At 61.3% G+C, this 21,583-nt stretch overlaps 2 protein-coding genes across 2 annotated transcripts in view; one reads left to right on the top strand and one right to left on the bottom strand.

The window, feature by feature from the left end:
* The first annotated feature begins 4,552 nt into the window (after nucleotides 1-4,552).
* On the top strand, nucleotides 4,553-5,889 carry NKX6-2 (NK6 homeobox 2). The gene is made up of 3 exons (XM_031007287.3): nucleotides 4,553-5,163; nucleotides 5,254-5,426; nucleotides 5,536-5,889. The coding sequence occupies exons 1-3, from the start codon at nucleotides 4,758-4,760 to the stop codon at nucleotides 5,788-5,790; spliced, it is 834 nt and encodes a 277-aa protein (XP_030863147.2). The 5' UTR covers nucleotides 4,553-4,757; the 3' UTR covers nucleotides 5,791-5,889.
* Nucleotides 5,890-7,224: 1,335 nt separating this feature from the next.
* INPP5A (inositol polyphosphate-5-phosphatase A) overlaps nucleotides 7,225-21,583 on the bottom strand; it is a 244,149-nt gene continuing 229,790 nt past the window's right edge. The window contains exons 13-16 of the mRNA XM_019035299.4: nucleotides 12,992-13,103; nucleotides 9,866-9,934; nucleotides 8,836-8,923; nucleotides 7,225-8,747 (exon numbers count right to left, since the gene is read on the bottom strand). Of these exons, the coding sequence (XP_018890844.3) occupies nucleotides 8,843-8,923; nucleotides 9,866-9,934; nucleotides 12,992-13,103 (262 nt within the window). The 3' untranslated portion in view covers nucleotides 7,225-8,747; nucleotides 8,836-8,842. The remainder of the gene's footprint in view (nucleotides 8,748-8,835; nucleotides 8,924-9,865; nucleotides 9,935-12,991; nucleotides 13,104-21,583) is intronic.

Raw genomic sequence — 21,583 nt, 5'->3', positions numbered from 1 at the left:
CAGCCTGGCCCATATCTTCCAGGGAGAGTGTTCGGGTGCCCGGGCACCCACTGTGGCCCCACCCCAGCTTCCATCAAAGCCTCCCTCCCTGTCCTGGGCCACTCGGCCTGGGGAGAAGCGGCACCCTCTCCCGAGAGCCTGATCCTCCACTTCACGTGGACCTGTAGGTGTTGGCAAGTGGGCAAGAGGCCGCCATAGCCTGGGAAGAGGGGGCACCTGGACACCCCACCTGCAGCTGGGTACCCCAGAAGCTGCCGGGCTCTACCTGGACACCCTCCAGCTCAGGAGATGGGGTGGGGCTGAGTTTGGTCTGAACAGCAAGACCTCAGGCTCAGCTGGGAAATGCCGTGGCGCCAGGCCCCACATCCAGCACGTCCTGTGGCTCAGGGTTCCTGGAGGCACCTCCACAGTACCTGCTCCTCCTGGTGGGAAGTCAGGTGCACGGTCCTCCCTCTCCAACCCGCACCTGGGCTCTGAAAATTGCTGAGGCCTGCAGCTGTCACACTTGCGTTCATTCACCCAGCAGCATGAATTCAGTCCTGGAGGCGCCCAGAGGACAGGGCCCCTGCATCCATCCACGTCCTGAGCAAGCTGGCGAGGAGGCGGACATCAGACACGTCCACTAATGCCTTCGGCAGGGGGCCCGTGCCAAGAGGGGCAGCCGTGCTGGGCGGGAGTGTGGGGGCTGCACCAGACCGGGTGGCCAGGGAGGCGTCCCTCAAGCTGAGACCGCGTGGAGGAGGTGAGCCCTGTGAAGTGGGGGGGCAGAGTGGCCAGGGTGGGTGAGCCTGGGGTCCACGAGGGGACCAGTGGAGGGCCTGGCAGGTGTGGGATGGAATTAGGTGGCAACAGGTGGAGGTGGAGACTCGCGATCTCTGAAATAATGCCGCTGCCAGAAGGCTGGTGCTCAGCAGGCAGTGCTGGAAGTGTGAGAAGGGGCCGGGCTAGGCCAGGATGAGGAGTGGAGCCTCCTCTGCCCACCTAGGGGCGTCAACTCCCACCCCTGGGCGGTCCCCACCCCAGCCCTCAGCGCTCATGGCCTTTCAGACCCGGCTGGGTCCCTGAGCCCAGTGGGACGCCGGGGCTGCCTGGCTGGGATCTGCGCCTGCCTCCCAGCCCTTTCCCGCTGCCCTGGCAGGGCTGCCCCCAGAGGGCACGGGAGATGGGGTTGGGGTCTGTCCTGCGTGGGAGGCAGGGCCCCTTCGAGTTGTGTTGTGGGGCGGGGTTTTCTCTAGCCCCCCTTCCCCTTCCAGCAATTCCAGAGCGTCCTGGTGGGCTCCTCTGTTTCCAAGCAACAGAATGCACCCCACCTGGGCCCGGGCTCCTGGGGGGTCCTGGTAACCCCACGCCACTGCTTCCGTGGGTGGGGCCCACAGAGGGGTCCCTTGAGTCATCTTGGGCCTTTTTTGGTTCTTTGGTCATGAAGACCCCAGGGAGGCCCCGTCTGTGTCTGGAATGCCTGGTGCGGTTACCTTGTCAAGCCTGGAGAGGCTGGGAACGCGCTCACTTCGGGGGAAAAAAGACAATGCAGGGCCTTTGCCGGGAACTGCCAGGAGACCCCCGGCCTGGGGGCGCGGTCAGGGCGGGCAGCTTGGCAACTTGCCTAGGGCTGCGCGGGACAAGTCACCTCAGTGATAAATCAGAGCTTTGTCAACTCTATGGCCTGGGCGGCCGAAGGCGAATGCAGGCTCCTTCCCTGTGTGGAGATCCCCCGTCGCCCCTCAGCCCCCAGCGCACACGGGACGGGGACACCGGGGCCTAGGCCGGCTCTCCTTCCGGGCCGACACCCCCGCCGTCCTCCCCATCGCCCGCTCCCCTACAGACGCCGCGGGGGTGCCGGGGGAGCGCGTTTGCTGCTCTGACCCGCCCGCGCCCGGGCCGGAGCCCGCTGCGTTCACGTTGCACCCCCCGGACAGCCCGGGCGCGGTAGGAGCCCCACAAATACAGGCTGAACGAGTAAAACGAACTTTGAACGGCCTCTGCCAAACCCCGCGCTCTCGGTTTTCCAGCGCGGAGCTCGGCGCCGATGCCGGCAGCCTTCCTCGCAGGACATTTGCTCGCGGGCCAGGAGGTGGCATCGCGAACCTCTCCAGGCAGCGGGGCCGCCGGGCGGCGGAGCCCAGGCAAAGACATTTCGGTCGGAGGCGCTCGGACCTTCCCGGGAGGAGGGGGAGTTGCCTCGGTGGTTTCCGAGAGGGCGGCGCCGGGGGACGCAGGAGAAAAGGTGCGGGCGGGGCCCGGAGTGGGCCCCGGGAAGCGTAGGAGGTGAAGCCACCGGACCCACGCGCAGCTCCGCGAGGAGGAGGGCGGGAAAGCGCGTGGGGCGCAGGCCGGGGAGCCGGGTGGGACGCGGCACCTGCGGAGCGCGCCAAGACTTCCACGGCTTACAAGAACGTGGGAGAGGGACCCCCCCCTTACTCGGCTCCTCTGCGCCCCCAACTCACCCTGGCCCCTCATCCCGCGCCCCTGAGCCCTGGAGAGCCGCGCGCTCCGCAGCCAGTGACACGCCAGCCCCACCCGCGACCCCACGCGTTCCCTCGGCAGCCCAGGGAGGACCGGGGGGCGCAGACAGACCCAGGGTTTATCGGGCCGCAGAGCAGCGCCTCCAGGTCCATGTTTCCTCAGCCATAAAACAGCGCTAACGACGCCCCCCGCCCCGCCCCTCCAGGGTGTGAGAGGAGCCGCAGCCTGTCCCGAGCGCGGCTTCCTCCCGCCGTCCCGCCCGCGCGCGCCTCCTGGGCCTCAGGTCGGGCGACCCGCACCCCTCCCGGCCCGCCCAGGGTCTGCTCGGCCGCGCAGAGTGGGGGATCCCAGGGCGACAGCAGCCCTCGCCCCTCCCACTCCGCCCTGCCCCTGCCCCCCCCCCCCCCCCCGCCCCGCAGTTCCCGCGTCTCATCTCAGAGCCCGAGCCTTGGGCGCGGGCGCCGTCGCCTTGGGGTGCTGGGAGGGGCCCGAACCCGACCCGGGAGGGCCCTTCCTCGTGTTTCCTCCGAGGGAGCGGGGTGCAGGACAGGCCGGGGCGGGTCTCGGGGCCGGACGGGCGCTGGGGGTCCCCGGGCCAGGCTCCGCGGGGGCCGATCACCGGTGGGGCGGCCGCGCCCAATCGAATCCCAATCCCAATCGAATCGAGTGCGGACTCGACGGGGGAAGCGAACCCCCCGTGAACGCGGGGCTGCACCTCAGTGGAGCCGGAAGCCGCCGGGGCAGCCCCGAGCGCGCACACACCCGGCGGCCGCACCACTGCCCCGGAGTTTGGCCGCAGGTGGCTTTTCCAAGCCGCCACCCAGGAGCGGCCGACGGCGCCAAGTCCCCGCCTCCACCTGCACAAAACGAAAACGGACGCTGGAGGGGGGCGAGGGGGCGGACGTGAGACCCCGGCCTCGAACCCTGGGCGCCGGCTTCCTACGCGGCACCAACCCCCTGGCGGCCGGGGCAAAACGGGAAAGTCGTTGCGAAGGAAACTCCCCCAGGCCCGAGAGAGGCCACGCAGCGGCGTTCCCTGCGCACAGACTCGGGCTCCCCACGAGCCGTGGGCCACAGTCACAGCCGCCCCGTGTCCCTAAATTAATACGAGACGTCACCACAGACGTCGGAGCGTTTGCTCGCGGCCGCCGTGCGCGGGGCTCGGAGTCATCTCACCGCCCGGTCTGCGGGATGGATGAGGGAGCGGCTCCCGGTGCCGTGGGGGCGGGGGGGACACAGGCCCCCCGCGCGCGTCTAAGGCCGCGTTTCTGCCGCTGCGCCCCCAGCCCGCACCCACGTTCGGGCCCTGGACAGGGCTTCCGCGCTGAGGCCGTCCTGGTCTCTGTTCTCCCGGCCGGGGATTCGCGAGAGGCGGCCCGTGGGCGAAGTCGTGGGCCCAGGTCACATCCTGGGGGACCCCCAGCGGGAGACCTGGAGGCCGATGACTGAGAAGTGCCGAGCCGCGCATGTGGTCCCGGGACCCGCGTCCCCGCCCCGCTCCCGCCTGCCTCACTCCTCCACCGTGCGGGCCGCGTGTCGGCGAAACCAGAGGCAGCTCCGTGCGAGCCTCGCCCGGCCGTGAGGCCCGTGGATTCCGTGGACTCGAGGCCCGCGTCCTCCGCCCTCCTGTGGCCCCGACCTGCCCGGAGCGCGTTCCCCACCGGCGTCCGCTGCCGCTCACACCCACCCCAGCCACGTGCGGCGGAGCAGTCGCGACTGGGGCGCGGGCCGGGACTCTTCCCCGAGGGGGGCGCTCCGAGCGCGCGGGCGGGTCCTCAAATCTGCATTCTTTCCGTTAATAAAATATGTTCTCGTGTTTTTTCCTGATTTCGCATGAAAACCTTTGCCTAACTAAACTCCCATCCAAGCGGGATTTATTTCGTCCCCGGGGAGATAAATCGGGGCGAATTTACAGCCCGGGAGGCACCTGCCGCACTAATGGGCCCTTCATGGAGTGCGCGGCCGGCGGGGGCGCGCAGGCGGGGGGGGGCGCTGGCCAATGGCCGGACCGCGGGGTCCGCAGCCAATCAGCGCGCGCGCCGCGCCCCGGGGAGCCCCGGTTATCAGCGCGTCCGTCCCGCGCGGCGCCGCTCCGACCGGCCCCGGAGCCGCCGCCGCCGCCGCCGCCCGCCCGCCCCGCGCCGGAGCCGCCCGCCCGCCCCCCGCGCCCCGCGCCCCGCGCCCCGCGCTGCAGCCAACGCCCGCCCGGGCCGCGCGCAAACTTCCCGGGCCGGCGGGCAGGGGCGGCGGCGGCGGGGCCCGGATGGGAGCCCGGGCCGGCGGCGGCGGCGCCCATGGACACTAACCGCCCGGGCGCGTTCGTGCTGAGCAGTGCCCCGCTGGCCGCGCTGCACAACATGGCCGAGATGAAGACGTCGCTGTTCCCCTACGCGCTGCAGGGTCCGGCCGGCTTCAAGGCGCCCGCGCTGGGGGGCCTGGGCGCGCAGCTCCCGCTTGGGACCCCGCACGGCATCAGCGACATCCTGGGCCGGCCCGTGGGCGCGGGGGGCGGGGGCCTCCTGGGGGGGCTGCCCCGGCTCAACGGGCTCGCGTCGTCCGCCGGCGTTTACTTCGGGCCCGCGGCCGCTGTGGCGCGCGGCTACCCCAAGCCCCTGGCCGAGCTGCCCGGGCGCCCGCCCATCTTCTGGCCCGGCGTGGTGCAGGGCGCGCCCTGGAGGGACCCGCGTCTGGCTGGCCCGGGTGAGTGGCCCGCGCGGGGGGTGCGGGGCAGGTGGGCGCGGAGGGGGACCCCGCCGGCCGCTGACCTCCCTCCCTTCCCCTCTCTTGCAGCCCCGGCCGGCGGCGTCCTGGACAAGGACGGGAAGAAGAAGCACTCGCGCCCGACCTTCTCGGGCCAGCAGATCTTCGCGCTGGAGAAAACCTTCGAGCAGACCAAGTACCTGGCGGGCCCGGAGCGCGCGCGTCTCGCCTACTCGCTGGGCATGACCGAGAGCCAGGTGAAGGTGAGCGCGGCGGGGCTCGGGAGAGGAGAGCCGGGGGCCCGCGTCCTGCGAACGGCCCCAGCGCCAGCCCCGGGCCCCGCGGCCGCCTGACCGCCCCGTCCACCCCCAGGTCTGGTTCCAGAACCGCCGGACCAAGTGGCGCAAGCGGCACGCGGCGGAGATGGCGTCGGCCAAGAAGAAGCAGGACTCGGACGCCGAGAAGCTGAAGGTGGGCGGCTCGGACGCGGAGGACGACGACGAATACAACCGGCCCCTGGACCCCAACTCGGACGACGAGAAGATCACGCGGCTGCTCAAGAAGCACAAACCCTCGAACTTGGCGCTGGTCAGCCCGTGCGGCGGCGGCGCGGGGGACGCCTTCTGAGGACCCGCGGGGTGGGGGCGAATCTATTTTTGCAGAATCCGGGGGCGGCCCCGGGTGGGCGCGAGTCGCTTTGTATCATCAATAAATTATTTAACGGGTCCCCGTCGGAGCCGTCGCTCCGGAGCCTGCGCCGCGTGTTTCTTCCGTCTCGAACCCAGAGCGAGGCGGCCCCTCCCTGGCCCCGGCTTCGCCCCTGCGCCCGCCTCGGGTCCTCCGGGTTCCCGGTGCGGAGGCTGCGGGCCCCGGGCAGGCGCGAGGAGGCGGCGAAGGCGCAGGGAAGGGGCCCGGCCCGCGGGAAGGAACGGCAGCGACAGCCGCCAGGAGCCGGGGACGGAGCAGCAGGTACGGCCCGGCCCGCCTCGCCTCGGGGCGGATTCGGACGCGCTTGGGGGGCCCCGAGAGGGCGGGTGAGCCGCGTACCCGCCTCGAGTCCCCGCGGGAGGTTTTTCTTCTTCCGTTTTCCCGCTTTGGGGCCACGTACTCGTTGCCACCGGGCACCCGTTCCCGCTCGGCCGAGGGCTTTGCTCTGATTATTTCGAAAGTCCCTCTGCGCATAAGCGGATCCCATAGGCCCGCCCTGGGCTCAGCCGGTGGAACCGGGTCTGAACCGCTGCACGGAGGCCCTTCGGTCACCATCCTGCCAGATCTTCCCGCGGTGGAAAGCAGTTTCTTCCAAACTAGGACCGCAAAGAGAAATCCGAAATAATTCCGCCCGCGGAGCGGCGGGGCCTCCCATGGGTCACGCGGGGTCAGGGAGCTGGAGGCCCCCTGGGCAAGGCCCGCAGCGCCCAGGCCCAGCCGGGGGCTCAGGGGACCCGTCTCCTGCCCTGAAATGCCGCCAGCTCCGCGGGGCTGTGACTCCGGCTGACAAAACCCTTCCAGCCTCCCGCAGCCTCTGTGGCCGGGGCTGCCCATCGCTGCATCTTAACGGGCGTGACTGTTGAGTTTTAATTTTTAAAAATTAAATGTAAATAATGATATCATTGCGGTGGTACGATTTCTCTTGGAAGGCATTTGCGGAAGGGTTAAAGAGAAATAGGGCTTAAACTCGGCGCGTTTTGTTTTAGGCTCTTAGCAGCCTTCTTTACAAGGAAGCAACTCGAAGGGCAGAAGCAGCGCTTTTCTGTGGGGAGCCCCTCTCAGCTCAGCTCAGAGCAGAGGGGCTTCTTAAAGTTTTGAGGAAGGCAAAGCATTTATATAATCCCGTTTTAAAATGTTGAGGGATAAATCCTTTATTACAGTAGAAAGTCCAAAAGGCTGTTTTTCTTCTCTCAATGAACGGCTTAGTGTTTTGTGACAGTGTGTGATACAGTGAAATTCCAGGATTTCTAATGAGCTTGATCTCAAATAACAGGCTATACAGGAGGCCGCTCCCCTGAGTTAGCATTTCAGAGGTGGCAGGAGAAGGGAAAGGAAGAAAAAGCAACACGGTACTATTTTCACCACGGTCAATTTTATTGCTTAGGAACCAGACCTGTCACTTCCAAAGGCCCTCAGAACGACCAACAGCTGAAACCCGCGGGGCGGACTCCGTGTTGAACCGCGGACAGCGGCAACCACAGCAGGGACACGGACCTGTGCTTCCACCAAGAACAGATTCCGCAGCGGACAGCAGTCACTTGCAGTGGTAGTATTTATCCCACACACACACCCAGCTAAGGCCTTCACCCGGTCCAGGAACTCTGTAGTGTTCTAAAGTAAAATCAATAAAACATACATTTGTGTTTCATCAACAGACTCTCTAATCACCTTCTAATGCTGTACTTAGTGCTATAGGAGAAAAATATTTGCAACAAGGTTATGACATGGGTTGTCTGTAGCGGAGCAATGAGGAAATGTACAATTTTGTTTCTCTTTAATAGTTTTATATACAGCCCATGCAAGGTTATGACATGGGTTGTTTGTAGCAGAGCAATGAGGAAATGTACAGTTTTGTTTCTCTTTAATATTTTTATATACAGCCCATGTTAAAAGCAGTTTCTATTGGAAGCAAACTAGGCTATTTCTATTTCTCCCATGATATTATTGTTGTAATGTAGGATACTTGGCACCATAAAACAGTAACAAAAGACAAACGGTTTACAAAATTCTTAAAAGGTACACCCAGGCTAGCTATAAACTTCACATTCAGTTCTTAATATTACACAGAAGAACGGCATGGGAGTAACGGCCCGCTGGTGCAGACGTGCTGTGGGGCCGATTTTACCCACGATGGCGAGGCCATGTGTGTTTTTTACGAATTTGTGTGTTGATGGACACACAGCTGAGCTCCTAGACTCCAATGCCGCCTGCTGATGGGACTCTCCTGTGCGTTCATACTGGAAAGTACATTTAGCATAAGTTTTGGTAAGATTTATAAATTATTTTTAAAAAGTATATATTTATATATATTTATATATATATAAAAATGGAAAGCAGCTGCAGTGTGATTCAAAACCCATGTGACACGGCGCAGAGTCAGTGCCGCAGAAGGAGCATCGGCAGAGACAGACCCCCTCGCCATGCTCAGGGCCACGCTGCCGGCCGGCAGAGGGAGTGCCCGTCTCGGCTTTCCCAGCCCCTGGACACACCTCCACCTGGCAGAGGGGGTCCCTGGACACAGTGGGGGGTCTCTGTGCTGGAGAAGCCCCTCCACTGGCAATCATTAAAAACTGAAAACTGTGAAGTCTACGGTACAGACCCTCTTTGCTGTCTATTAGAGTTTTGACAACAGGACTGTGACTTATTTAAAAAACAAACAAACCAATATTTCTACTTAATGTCACATAAACAGACGAGACAGTGAGGTATGTGAGGCTGCTCCGGAATGGTCCGGAGGCTGAAGCGAAGTGTGGGGCTGGCCGTCTAGCAGGTGGCGCTTGGGCGGGTTCTCGATGCAGCTTTCAAGAGTGCGTATTCGGTCCACGGCTACAGGGAGGGCTCACGAAGGGTCCTCTCGTGGCGCTGGCATCTCTTCCCTGTCACGGAATTCGTAATTTGTTAAAGGAACAAACGCACCAGGAAAAGCTGCGTAAAAGCTGAACTGGAGGGAGGAGTCATATTTACCACCACGTCACTGCACGACACAACACTTGTGCACATGGGCATGAGGTTTACCTGCCCCGGGCATGATTCGGAAGGCCAGGAACACGGGCTGCAGCAGGAAGAGAGGACGGTGTCAGCGCGGCGCACGCAGGACAGCACAGCACATGCCGCCGCCTCCCGTTGCACCCCTGGACCCTGCGTCTCACCAGGGCAGCCATGAACCGGGCTGGGAGGAGCTGATGGCCAGCAGAGGCAGCTCGGCCCTTGTGGGCAGCCACGGCAGCGCAGGGTTTGGGGGCCCCGTGAATGTGGAACTGGAGCCAGGCCGGCCATGAGAGGTTTTGCAAGGAAGGTGTTATTTCCAGGTAAAAAAATTAATGGAAAAACTGATGTAAAAGAATGGCTAAATAGCCCCAAATGAAGCGGGGAAGGAAGGCTCTTCCGTCCTCGGCTCTGCCGCACCTGGCAGGTCCAGCGTCTTATCCGGGTGTGTTTGGGGCTCACAGCTCTGGGCCTCCAACGTGGAAGAAGCTAACTCATTTATCGGCTGAAAATGAGATTTGATCTGTCTCCTGTGCACACTCTTGAGGTGCAGTTGCCTGAATAAACGATCTGTGCCAGTGCTGCCCCTTGGCACGCGGTGGGGAGCGCCCTCACCCCGGCTCCTCGGCTGACAGTGAGCCTGCCCCAAGAAGGCCATTAAAACACTGCAGCTGCATATTTGCAAAACAGCCTTCAGAAACAATCAGCTGTGGACATTTTTCTACAAATATTGAATTATGTATTTTATTCTATTGTAACGTCATTTCTGCCTTCTTCCTACTTACCCACCTAGCTTATGATATTTTATTAAAATTAAATAAAAACAGACCAACTTGGCCTACTCTGTAGTCAGACTAAGAAGACAGGAGAACAGGAGAGGAGGGACTGGCCAACCCCCGCCCACCTGCCTCCCAGCCCCAGCACCCGCCCACCCACTGGCCCCAGCCCCCCGGCCCCCTAGCTTCCCCTTGGTCCCCCAGCCTGGCCCCTGGACCTCAGTCTATGTCACCTTGTGGTCTCCCATGCAGACGTTGGGCCCAATGTGGTCATAGGTGACAACCTTCTCCTCGCTCTCCGACTGGAAAGGGGAAACAGAGAGGTGAGTGTGGGGAGGTGGGGCATCCTGGGTCCAGCTGGGAGCTGACTGGCAGGAACATCAGGGTTTTGTAGGGGCAGAGAGATGGGGGTGTCGGCCCCTGCCAGTACCTCACCAGCCTCTGCCACCCGCCCTGCCTGGCCCCTGAGAGAGAGGCCAGCTCATGGACCAAAGGCTCTGGTGACGTGGCAGCGCCTCAGCACCTTGACCCTGGCCCTTTTGGACAACATGTATCTGCCTCTAAGAGGGGTCGCGTGGGGAGCCGCGGGTGCTGGCTCAGCTCCCAAGCTCCCCTCTCCCGGACATGCTCCTGGGCTCTCAGGTGAGTTGCAGGGGACCCTGTTCACAGGAGTGTGTGTGCCCCAGCTTTCTGTGCAGGTGTGCTCCTCTGAGTGCGGCAGCCCATCTAGTTCCAATCTTCCCACTTTGATTTGTTTTTGACTGTTCTATTAACCTAGAACTCAGTGTTCAAACGAGAACAGACACCGAATTCCACACCACTACACAAAGCAATCTGTGCATAGTAATTCACGGCTGTGTGCGCACTTCCCAGCGGGTGCCTGTATTCCGGGCGCCTCTGGAAGGGGTTTACTGCTGGTCAGCACTCGGCTCTGGTTGGGCTGGAATTTTATATCCACAGCTGGAGCATCTGAGACTATCGAGTTAAAACTGAATTATCTTTAATGCAGTGGGAAGCTTAAGGTCAGATTTACTTTCCAGCATGGGCGCCTGCCAGAAAGAATGAAAACACAAGCTTCGGCACCGCATGCATGAGCACCTTCCGTCTCTCGCGGGTGAAGCGGCGCCTCCGCGGAAGTGGAGAAACATTCATCAAACGCAGCGTGGTAATTTACAAAGGCAGCATAAAATTGTGGATTTTCAACTGCATAATCTTTGGACAGATAAACAAATTACGGCGGGCACAGGCAGCGCGCGGCACACCTCACTGAACACTTGTCACCGAGGCTCCCCAAGCAGCACCGCCTGCGTCCCGAGCCCCTTTTGGTGTTTTAGGGCTCCGGAGGCAGAACGGAGCTTGGTGACGAGGTGACGGCGCGTGTCATGATGGATGAGGGCGCGGAGCGCGCCCGGCGCCCGTCTGCTTGTCCTGCACACCTGCTGCCCACTGGGTGGCCCCATGGGGAGAGCCTGTCCAAACTCCAGCCCCAGAAGGCAGGGGCTGTCAAAGGCCGCCAGGTGTGTGTTGTGAGGCTCTGTCCCCCACCCTGAGCATAAAGTGTCAAGTCCCGGATCCAGAGAACCCGAGAGGCTGTGAGTGAATGGAAAACGGGCTGCAACACTGCCCTGCTCTGAGCTGGTGGAGCCTTGGCAGCGGCAGCACAATGTGGGGAGGCCACAGCCCTGCCAGCCTTCTGCCCTTGGGCGCTGCTCACCAATCTGCACTCGCGTGACCTCCGACGTTTTCCCAGGGGATGGCATCTGTGCCCGAGTCCCCGGGAGGCTCCTGCCCCACTGGTGGCAGCCCTGGGCTCCACATGCCTGACCCGCTCTCAGCGCCGGCAGATGGGAGCACCCACCATGTGGCACCGAGGGACTGGCGTGCCTACCAGTGAGCCCAGCCAGAGGGGCAGCGGCAGGTCCACAGCCAGGCTCCGGGCCGAGCCCACTCCTGGGCTTTTGGGCTTGTGGCCAGCACACTTTCCTCAATGATGGGCACAGGCCCTGCCCACAGGCCAGAGGTGGGGCTGCGGAGGAGCCAGGCTGGCTGCAGACCCCAGGGACTTCTGGCTAAGGGGCCCCGCCTCCAGCCCAGGCCCCCACCAGGCAGGCTCCTCACAGCACAGCCAGGGACGGAGGGCAGGCTGCACCCATGGTGCTCCAGGATGTAGGAAGGAACGGTAAGGAACCCGGCCCGGCAGACAGAGCCACATGGCAGAGGCCAGCAGGATGCATCTCAGGGACCAGGGCTGCAGAGGTCCCCGCCCTGCTGAGGGCACACCTGCACCCAGGTGTTTGCTGTGCCTGGGGTCTGGTGCCGTCTGGCACAGAGACACAGACGGGCAGTGAGGGACAACTGGAGCCTCACACAGCTGGTGTTGAAGTCGGGGTTAGTAGGGGGCTCCTGTCCCTGCTCTGGGCCTGGGACAGTGGAGAGGGGGCAGAGCCCACCAGGCTGGCAGTGGAACCACCAGAGTCTCCAGCCTCCTTCCGATTGCACACCCACGTTATGGTCAGAGGCCCCGGCTCTGGGTGTTGAGCACAGCTGCAGTTCCCATGCACACCCGCAAGCTTCATTACTATCTGCATTTAATTTTCATTCACGGGGTTGACAAAACCAATTCAGATATTGATTCTTCTGAAAACACTCCTTGTATATTAAAATGTGGGAATTGAAAAATCACAGGATTGACCGAGTGCAGTGGCTCCCGCCTGTAGTCTGGGCACTTTGGGAGGCCGAGGTGGGCGGAATGCTGGAGCCCAGGAATTTGAGACCAGCCTGGCCAATGTAGCAAGCAAGCCCCTATCACCTTTTTTGTAAAAAAAAAAAAAATATATATATATATATATTAAAAAAAAAATCACAGGAAATCTGAAAATTTCCCAAGGCCCAGGTCATCTGAAAATGTCGCCTATTCATTTTTAACTTATCAAGGCTCAAATGAATCTGGCTCTAATTTACAACTTAGGAAAACAACTTCAGACATTTCTACTGCGCTTCATGGCCCGGCCCATGAGCGCTGGAATGCACAAGAGCACGTTGACTTCCAAGGATACAGTGAACCACGATTTGAAAACACTTCCTGCTAACTGCCTGTGTATGTTTCAAACTCAGGATGACGCTGGCTGCCCATGGCCCAGGAACTCGGCTCCATCTGCTGCCGCCCCAGCCCAGGTGCTGGCTCAGAGGTGACCCAGTGCTGGGGTGCAGCTCATGGCAGGACGAGGTCAGGGCCCAACCTGGCAGCATTCCCCAGACTGGGTGCCCCCACCCCTGGGGCCCTGTCACCAGGGCTGGGCCAGACCAGACCCAGCGCTCCACATCCCTCTGCGTCCAGGGCTGGGGCAGCACACACTCACCCGCAGCACCAGCTCCTTGGCAGACGGGGACATGAGGATGCGGTCACACCAGGCTGGGCACCGGGTGTTCATGTACTGCTCACCCTGGCGGGCGTCCTCACTGTACGGGTAGCTGGGGAGACATGAAGGCAGAGGGTCAGCCGGCCGGCTCGGGCCGTCCTCAGCCCCAAAGGGATGGCTGTGCCGATTCTCTCCCAATACACCTTAGAATGGCCAGCACTACCTGGGGAATGAATACACGCATGGAAGTTTCTAGAATATAAAACCAAATTCACAATTTAAGTTCTATATCAAACTGTTTTTATGTGAGACTACATTTTAGCTATAGCACAGTACCTTCACATCAGTCCTTCCTTTACTGCATGAAATTGTCTGTTGAGCTTTGGTTTTTGTTGTTTTTTTGAACATGGTCTAAAGTATGATGAAAACCTCCATGGAAACTAAATGGCAGCCAGTGTCATCTGGTCCCAGGACGTTCCTCCACCTGGTGACCTGGCCCGGATCAGCTCGAAACGCCTCTAAGTGCAGGCAGCTCTGGGGTGTGGCACACGCGGTCTCGGCTTTGACCAACGCCGCTCCCACCTCGGGGAGCGTCCAGGTGCTCAGGCTGTGGCCCTGGGTCACTGCTGCAGTGGAGGGTGACTGTCCCCGACTCACTGCTTCCCAGGCCTGCCCATGCCCTCTGCGGGTCTGGGAATGGGGCTGGCCACACGGCGGTGCCAGTAGCCCTGAGGGCGGGGCCCTTCACCCACACAGTGAGCGCATCCCGCACTGCCTGGGGTCTGCTGGTTGCGTCTCCACCACCCACCGCTGGCCAGGGCACAGCTCATCTGGGCTCCTCCGCGGCCTTGCTGCGTCTCTGAGCCATCGGCCCCCGCCCTCACACAGCAGAGCAGTCCACGCACACACGGACTGATCACTCCCCCACCAGCCTGGAGCCTCATGGCCATGGCCCCCACTACCCGCCGAGTCTGGAACATGCAAGCACAGCCCCCACTTCCAGGCCTGCAGGTTCTCAGGCTGCAAACCCACCCCCAAATGGGCATGTTGCTTGGGACTGCACTGAAGTGGTAACAAATTCCACTTGGAGTGAACGAACCCCGGGGATCTTGTGGCTGAGCTCAGCCACCTGCCCCTAAATGCAGCGTCTCTGCTTACTCTCAACATCTCCGGGGCCTTCACCAGAGTCTCAAGAGTTTTCTCAGTTAATTCCAAAATATCATACAGCACCTGTCGCGACTGGGATCTGATTCTCTGTGGAATTTCCCTGTTGGCTGTGATTGGGTTTCGGGTCCATCCCGGCACCTCAGCTGCAGATTCTGCAGCCCCTCCCATGCCCCCCGGACCCTGCCCACAGGGGCGCCTGTGGGCTCTGTGCCCAACCATCTGGAAACAGCCGGGGACTCGGAACTTGCTCTGCCCTGACGCAGGAGCTCCCATCCTCCCCGCGCTCCAGCGGGAGCCACACTCACAGGAGCCATGGCTGCCACCCGGCCTTGGGCAGAGTCACTGCTTTGTTAAAAACATAACTACGTAGGGCCTACGTGTCATGCATGTTTCTGAAGAGCACAGAGCAGAGAACAGCTGCACATTTTTTCAGGAGAACCAGCAACCTGGTGGCCTGTCCCATTTCACACGTTTGAGAGGATGGGCCACTTTGTTCAGGAGCTTCTCAGCTGATCCCAACCGCGGACACGAGTGGAAACTGGATGCAGGCAGGGGCCTGCCCAGCCCCTGACACACGTCCACTGCCCCCAGACACATGTCCACTGCATCCACACACACGTCCACTGCAACCCCAGACACACATCCACACAGCACACAATAGGTGACTTCTAAATAGGAAGCTGGAACCGAACCAGTTCTCACTCCTCATGCACCCCGTGGAGCTTGGAGAGCCCGTGCTGCCTGGCGTCCCCTGGGGGCACGGAGAGAAGCCAGGGCATGGCAGGAAGCACAGCCGCCCTCTGTCCATGGGACAGGGTCTGATGGGCATTGCTGCTCAGACAGACTGGGCTCTGGGGATGAGCAAGGGAGAACAGGGACGCCAGAGTGGCAGCAGCTTCCTCAGCCCACCTGCTCCAGGAAGAGCTTCCCTGGGAGTGTTCACAGACGACTCAACAGGAGGAAGAAGCCTGGGTGAGAGAGGTGTCCTGGCCGGGCTGTTGGGGGCACCATCCTTAATCCACAGCCAGGGGTGCTCCCTGTGGCCCCCAACACCCAGGGAGAAATGCAAGAGGGGCTGGTTCCAGCTGGGTCTGGGGAAGGCCAGTGTGGACTGCCCACAACCGCTGTACCCACAGGCGGGAGGTGCTGGCGGGGCCACGCCGCAGAGCAGCAGGACGCGGGGCCTGTACGCTGCCCAGCAGTGACTGACGCGGGAGTGCCAGGCATGTGGGCTTATCTGAAAGCATACCTGCTGGGTGGGGGGGGGGCACACAGGACAGGGGCGCACCTGCCCCCACAGCGTGGGAGTGGCTGTGATAGGGCGAACAATCGTACTCCTGTGCTAGCCTCTGCAGGCACTGCCCCTCCCCCCGCCCCTCCCCCTGCCCCCTCCCCTATCCCTCCCTCTGCCCCTCCCCCTGCCCCTCTCTCCTCCCTGCCCCCCTCCCTGCCCCCTCTCCTCCCTGCCCCTCTCTCCTCCCTGCCCCTCTCTCCTCCCTGCCCGTCTCTCCTCCCTGCCCCTCTCTCCTCCCTGCCCGTCTCTCCTCCCTGCCCCTCTCTCCTCCCTGCCCGTCTCTCCTCCCTGCCCCTCTCTCCTCCCTGCCCGTCTCTCCTCCCTGCCCCTCTTCCCTGCCCCTCTCTCTTCCCTGCCCCCTCTCCTCCCTGCCCCTCTCTCCTCCCTGCCCGTCTCTCCCTGCCCCTCTCTCCTCCCTGCCCGTCTCTCCCTGCCCCTCCTCCCTGCCCCCCTCCCTGCCCCTCCTCCCTGCCCGTCTCTCCTCCCTGCCCCTCTCTCCTCCCTGCCCGTCTCTCCTCCCTGTAGGATGCGGGCAGCAGCCCCTGTGTAGGCTGCACGGCAGATTGTTTGCTGTGGCCAGGCTGACTGGCCCTGCTGACAAGGCCCAGCTTTAGGACCTGAGCAGGCTGGGCTGGGTAGGTAGGGTTGCCACAGGCCCGAGAAGCAGACAACAAGCTTAAAAGCCTGGCTATGTCGAGGTCTTGGAGCAGGGCCGACGGCACAGGAGAGACCAACGGGCCTGGGAGGACCCCAGAAGGCAGGCTGGGTGGGGGCCCACGGCTTCACCACAGTGCTCAGCCGCCCTGAACCACAAGTGAACGGCGACGGTTCACGCCAACTCCCCGAGCTGTGCTCAGAGGAAGCAGCAGGAGCGCAGCCTCACTTCTCCAGGTGGGCGTCAGGGTGAAAGCCCCTCCTCTGACTCCCGCCTGGTTAAAATATTAACCAATTACCAGGCTGCCCTTGTGTACACGGAGCAGGAGAGTGCAGCATACTACAGAAAAAAACAGTTTTGACACACGCCCGTCACAAGCAGGACCTCATCAAAGCTCTGCCTTCCCGCGCAGCCTGCAGGCACCACCAGCAACGCTGGCTTCAGACACCCACTTCCAAACACACCAGCTGCCACTGGAATTCCTGAAAAGGAGAAGGCCCTAAAACCAAAGAGACAGAACTAAACGATTACAGCTGTGGCAACGCTGAAGCTACCGAGCGGGAGAAGGAAGCGGCACAGACTTCCAAGAGGGTCTGGGGGGCTGGGCACGGGGGCTCACGCCTGTCATCCCAGCATTTTGAGAAGCTGAGGCGGGAGGATCGCTTGAGCCCAGGAGTTTAAGACCAGCCTGGACAACATAGTAAGACCCCTGTCTCTATACAAAATAAAAAAGTTAGCCAGGCATGGTGGCGCACACCTGTAGTCCCAGCTACTTGGGAGGCTGAGGGGGGAAAATCGCTTGAGCCCAGAAGATGGGGCTGCAGTGAGGCGAGATCACCATTGCACTCCAGCCCAGGCAACAGAGCAGGAGGCTGTCCTGGGTGCTCCCCTCGCCCATATCTCGAGGGACGAAGCTCTCCGGGTGACCAGAACCCTTGGCAGGCCTCTTCCGTGGGACGGGTCCCCTCACTGTCCTCCCCCTCGGCACAGGTCCCACAGTCTGTATGAGCCACAGGCACCCAGGGTTCGTGACCACCAGGTGGACGGGCGGCCTCGCTCCCTCCTGAGCACCCAGCTCGCAGGCAGTAGAGTTCATTTTGCTAATTATTACACTATAAATACACATCTAAAGACAGGAGAACATAAATTATGGCCCACGGAAGGTTTGAAAGGGGCCTCCTAATCCCTAATTTAAAAATATATGTGTCCATTAAAGAGAGGCGACCTCTGGTTGGACCTGTCTGGGCAGTTCATTCCTGTGTTGCGTATATTTTTGTCTTTTTCAAAAGCTAAAACTCGATCTTGCTCAGTAATTGTTCAATGAAAACATCCCTCTCCCACCTCTGAGAGTCAATCTTTCTTTGGGAAGGAGTGATTTTTTCCCATTGGACGTGCTCTGAGTATGATAAAAACTTCGAAACGTTTTGACAGGTAGCGATAGAACTTCTACACTTTTCCATTTATTTTAGTAAACTTCACAGTGAGGCACACACAAGGCTGAGTGCACACGGCACATGGGTGTTCACCAGCCCACCGCACCCTGCGCCGGCCCACAGCCCAGAGGCCTCCACCGGGGAGGGCGGTGGGAGGTGATTCCCCGCCTGCAGTAACAGCACTCTGTGGAGTCCCAGGGCGTCCTCTCCACCTGTGCAACCCGGCTTTAAACTCACTTGTGGAGCTGTGCGCAGCGGTGGCTCGCTGCGGGTGGCTGCCGTGGCCTCCGTGTCAGTGCTGAGTGTCCGCCCCACTCTTCGCGGGGCGGCTGCCGTGGCCTCCGTGTCAGTGCTGAGTGTCCGCCCCACTCTTCGCGGGGCGGCTGCCGTGGCCTCCGTGTCAGTGCTGAGTGTCCGTCCCACTCTTCGCGGGGCGGCTGCCGTGGCCTCCGTGTCAGTGCTGAGTGTCCGTCCCACTCTTCGCGGGGCGGCTGCCGTGGCCTCCGTGTCAGTGCTGAGTGTCCGTCCCACTCTTCGCGGGGCGGCTGCCGTGGCCTCCGTGTCAGTGCTGAGTGTCCGTCCCACTCTTCGCGGGGCGGCTGCCGTGGCCTCCGTGTCAGTGCTGAGTGTCCGCCCCACTCTTCGCGGGGCGGCTGCCGGGGCCTCCGTGTCAGTGCTGAGTGTCCGTCCCACTCTTCATGGGCACTGGGGATACTTCCAAGTTTTGGGCAGTTCTGGAGTTGGCGTGTGGCCCCCTGTGGGTCCCTGGGACCCCTGCAGCAGTCTGAGAGGGGAGATCTACATTGACGAGCACACTAAGGTGATATTCACTGATTTCACGGAGCTGGCATTGCACGGATGTGGCAAACGCTGCCCGAGGTGGTAAAACTGCTGGCGCCGGCGTGGGAACCAGGCAGAGGCCGGGCCGTGCTGGGCAGTGTCTCTCCCAGGGTCAATCCTTCAGCACTAAACAAAAAGCTACCTTCGCTTACGAGGGAAGCAGGAGAAATGATTCCTTGTGTTGAACCCCAGGCCTGGGAGATGGGGTCTTGGGCTGGGTGGGATGAGATGAGGCCTCCAGGGAGTCCTCTGCCCAGAGGGATAACATGGCCCTCGTCTCTCAGGGGAGCGTGCCTGCATCTGAGTCGTCAGTTAAAGCAGCTGCCCGTTTTCACGGACACCATATTTTGCCAGAAAGATTGACAGACAGACTGTGGTAACAGACCTCGGTGGCCAACAGGCATTTTCTCTAGAAGGGCGGACGAGCCTGCCCCTTCCAGCAGCAGTGGATGCTATTTGTTGCCAATGACAAAATTTAAGCTTTCAAGGAGACCCGAGGGTGTTGGAAAACGTATTCCTCCCAGAGGCTGGCGGCGTCCCCACCACAGAGACCCCTCCCCTGAGCTCTGCCATATTCTGAGGAAGGTGCTGCTCGCACTGGGTGCCAGACGTGCCGCATCGAGACTCCCACACCCTGGGTGGCTGGGATTTCCCGGGACCTGTGTGTGCGGCTGCCAGATCACGCCCTGGCGGAAGGAGACCTCCCCGTGCATGGGTACTTTTTTCACAAAAATGTTACTTATGTAAACATGTAATTGTTGTTATTTTTAAAACGAACTAATAAATATTTAAAACCTGATGGCCATGACCAACAGATGGAACCCACATGGACAAAAGCTCCGGGGTCCTCAGTAGCTGGAAGAGGGAAGTGGCCAGGCCACCGGGGCGGCCAGCGAGGCTCTGCGGGGCCGTTTTGATGGTGGCATGTGGTTTTCTTCTTAATAAATGAATGATGCAGTCTCTTCACTACGTAAGGAGTCCACAGACACAGGGAGCCCCCAGGCAATGGACGTGACAGTTCCCACCCTCCATACGCTCAGCGTCCACACAGACAAAGAGGGAGAGCCAAACCCCGGCTGACTATGCACAGCACCACGGCCTCCGCGAGGAAACGCAGTGCTCCCCACATTCCGGAAGCTGCGACAGGAGCCACCCGATGGCCGGCGACACTGCGGTGACTTGGGAGCGTTCGGCTCTCTGGCTGCGGAGAGGCTGACCTGGGGGTGGGTACCGTCGGGCAGGCCTGGGCCTGAAGGCTCAGCCTTCAGAGCCTTCAGAGCCTTCAGCCTTCAGCCTTCAGCCTTCAGAGCCTTCCTCTGAAGGCTCAGAGGAGACGATACCATCCTGAGGGGGACGCTGAGGCCACGAGGGGTGAGCAATGTGCCCAACTCTGCAGTGTCGGGGGCAGAGCTGGGACTCTGGTTCCAGAGGCGCCACCCTCGCCAGCCCTGTTCTACACGGGGTTTCGTGAGAAATGCTAATGCCTGGAAATGTCGGGCTGTCACGCCAGTGGAGCGGCCACCGAGGAGCCATCTTAAATCTCTTTATCTTAGAGTTAATGGCGGTTAATTCTCAAAGTTAAATTAAAAATTAGAAATTCACTTCTAGCTAGGATGCGCAAAAAGGCGGCAGCTCCATGCTACCGCTGGGGTGTCCAAATCGCCGCCACCTGAGCCTGGGCTGTACCGGGAGCCACATGTATCAGGAGCTTCGGGGTGGGGGGAGCTACGGGGTGGGGGCTGCAGGGCTGCTGTTGAGGCGCACACCACAATCCTGCCCTCAGGGCCTTGGCGTCTGGGGAGCCGGGCAGACCAATGCTGGGTGAAGAAAGCCCATCGCCGCCTCTGCTCACCACTAAGGGCTGACGCCACCTGACCCCGCATCCACTCACAGCCGCCTGGTTTCCAGAGACCAGAGTGGGCAAGACTCATCCCTGCCACCATGGGTTCCTCATCCCCCAGTAACTCTAAGCACACGTGTAGAGCTTTAACACGTCACACCCGATGGAAATAGCACATGGCATGAAAGGCCTTCGGGAGGCTGTATCCTGGGTGCTGTCCTGGCCCGAAGGCACCATCTTACAGCTCAGGGTCCCGCCCGGGAGAGTTCTTTATGCAGAGGCAGAGGCAGCCCAAGGTCCGGCCAGCCTCCTTCCTGCCTGCTCACTCTCCTGCTCCTGACTGCCTCAAACAGGTCACTTTTGTGGCTGTCCCTAAAGAAGGCTCTAGGAAGAACCGTGCTTTTAGTTAAGGACAAAAATTGAGGGTTGTATAAATGTCTGAAATATTGGCACCTTTTCTGGCAAAATGACAGACAGCATTCAGTTACAATTCATTCAGAGCAGAGTTCTATTCATCCACGGGATCAGTGGCAAACACCTTTGCGGGAGAAGACCCCGCTGGTCTTCAGAAGCATCCGCCAATGACACATTTCCTGGCGTCACTCTGCCAGTGTACGCACTAACGCCCTGGGTGCGGCTGTATCCGGAGCTCTGCGCTAGGAATGCCGTCTCCTTTCAGGGTCAGCAGGTGCGGGATCTCCCCATGGAGGGTCTACTGCCCGCGGGAGGGTCCTGCCCACCAATGCTGACAAGGTGCCTTGAACCACTCCAAGGTGGTGAGCTCACCTCTGCCCCAAACCAGGGCAGGGACTGTGGCAGTGATGGGAAGATGCACTTGGCTGCTCGGCCGGTTTGCAATGCGTTCACTCAAACAACAACAGCAAAAACCATGAAGCGATTCTGAAAACCGGGAGTCACCGCGGGAAGGAGACGCTGCCAGACCAGCAGGTGCAGATGGCGGCTCGGCTCCCAGCTTCTGAGGAGCTGGGTCAGACACAGGCCTCAGGGGCCAGGCCATGGCAAGGATGCCTCCCCATGGCCTCAGAGCCCTGGCAGCCTTCAGGAAAGCACAGGAAGGCCAACGTGTCCTGACGGGCAGAGCTGCACGGGGAAGTGTGAGGCGGCAGGTGGACGAGCCTGGCACGCAGAGGCACTCGGGACCCCCCGCCAGGGCAGACGCAGCGGGAAAGCGGAAGCTGATCTCACCCAGCCAAATGCCGAAGAGCAAGCCCGGCCTGCGTGAGCACCTGGGAACGCTGAGGGTCGGGGTCCACGGATCTTTCTGGAATGCCACTGGGCGCGTGGGCACCCTGGGAACGCTGAGGGTCGGGGTCCACGGATCTTTCTGGAATGCCACCGGGCG

Source organism: Gorilla gorilla, chromosome 8 (genome assembly GCF_029281585.2).
Source record: "Gorilla gorilla gorilla isolate KB3781 chromosome 8, NHGRI_mGorGor1-v2.1_pri, whole genome shotgun sequence".
NCBI lineage: Eukaryota > Metazoa > Chordata > Mammalia > Primates > Hominidae > Gorilla > Gorilla gorilla.
This window is presented reverse-complemented; position numbering and strand designations above follow the sequence as displayed.

Excerpts from the sequence above, each read along its gene's own strand:
- NKX6-2 (XM_031007287.3), top strand. The coding sequence starts at position 4,758 with ATGGACACTAACCGCCCGGGCGCGTTCGTGCTGAGCAGTGCCCCGCTG. Across the intron at positions 5,164-5,253 it reads CCCGCGTCTGGCTGGCCCGG|CCCCGGCCGGCGGCGTCCTG; the intron begins GTGAGTGGCCCG and ends CCTCTCTTGCAG. Across the intron at positions 5,427-5,535 it reads TGACCGAGAGCCAGGTGAAG|GTCTGGTTCCAGAACCGCCG; the intron begins GTGAGCGCGGCG and ends GTCCACCCCCAG.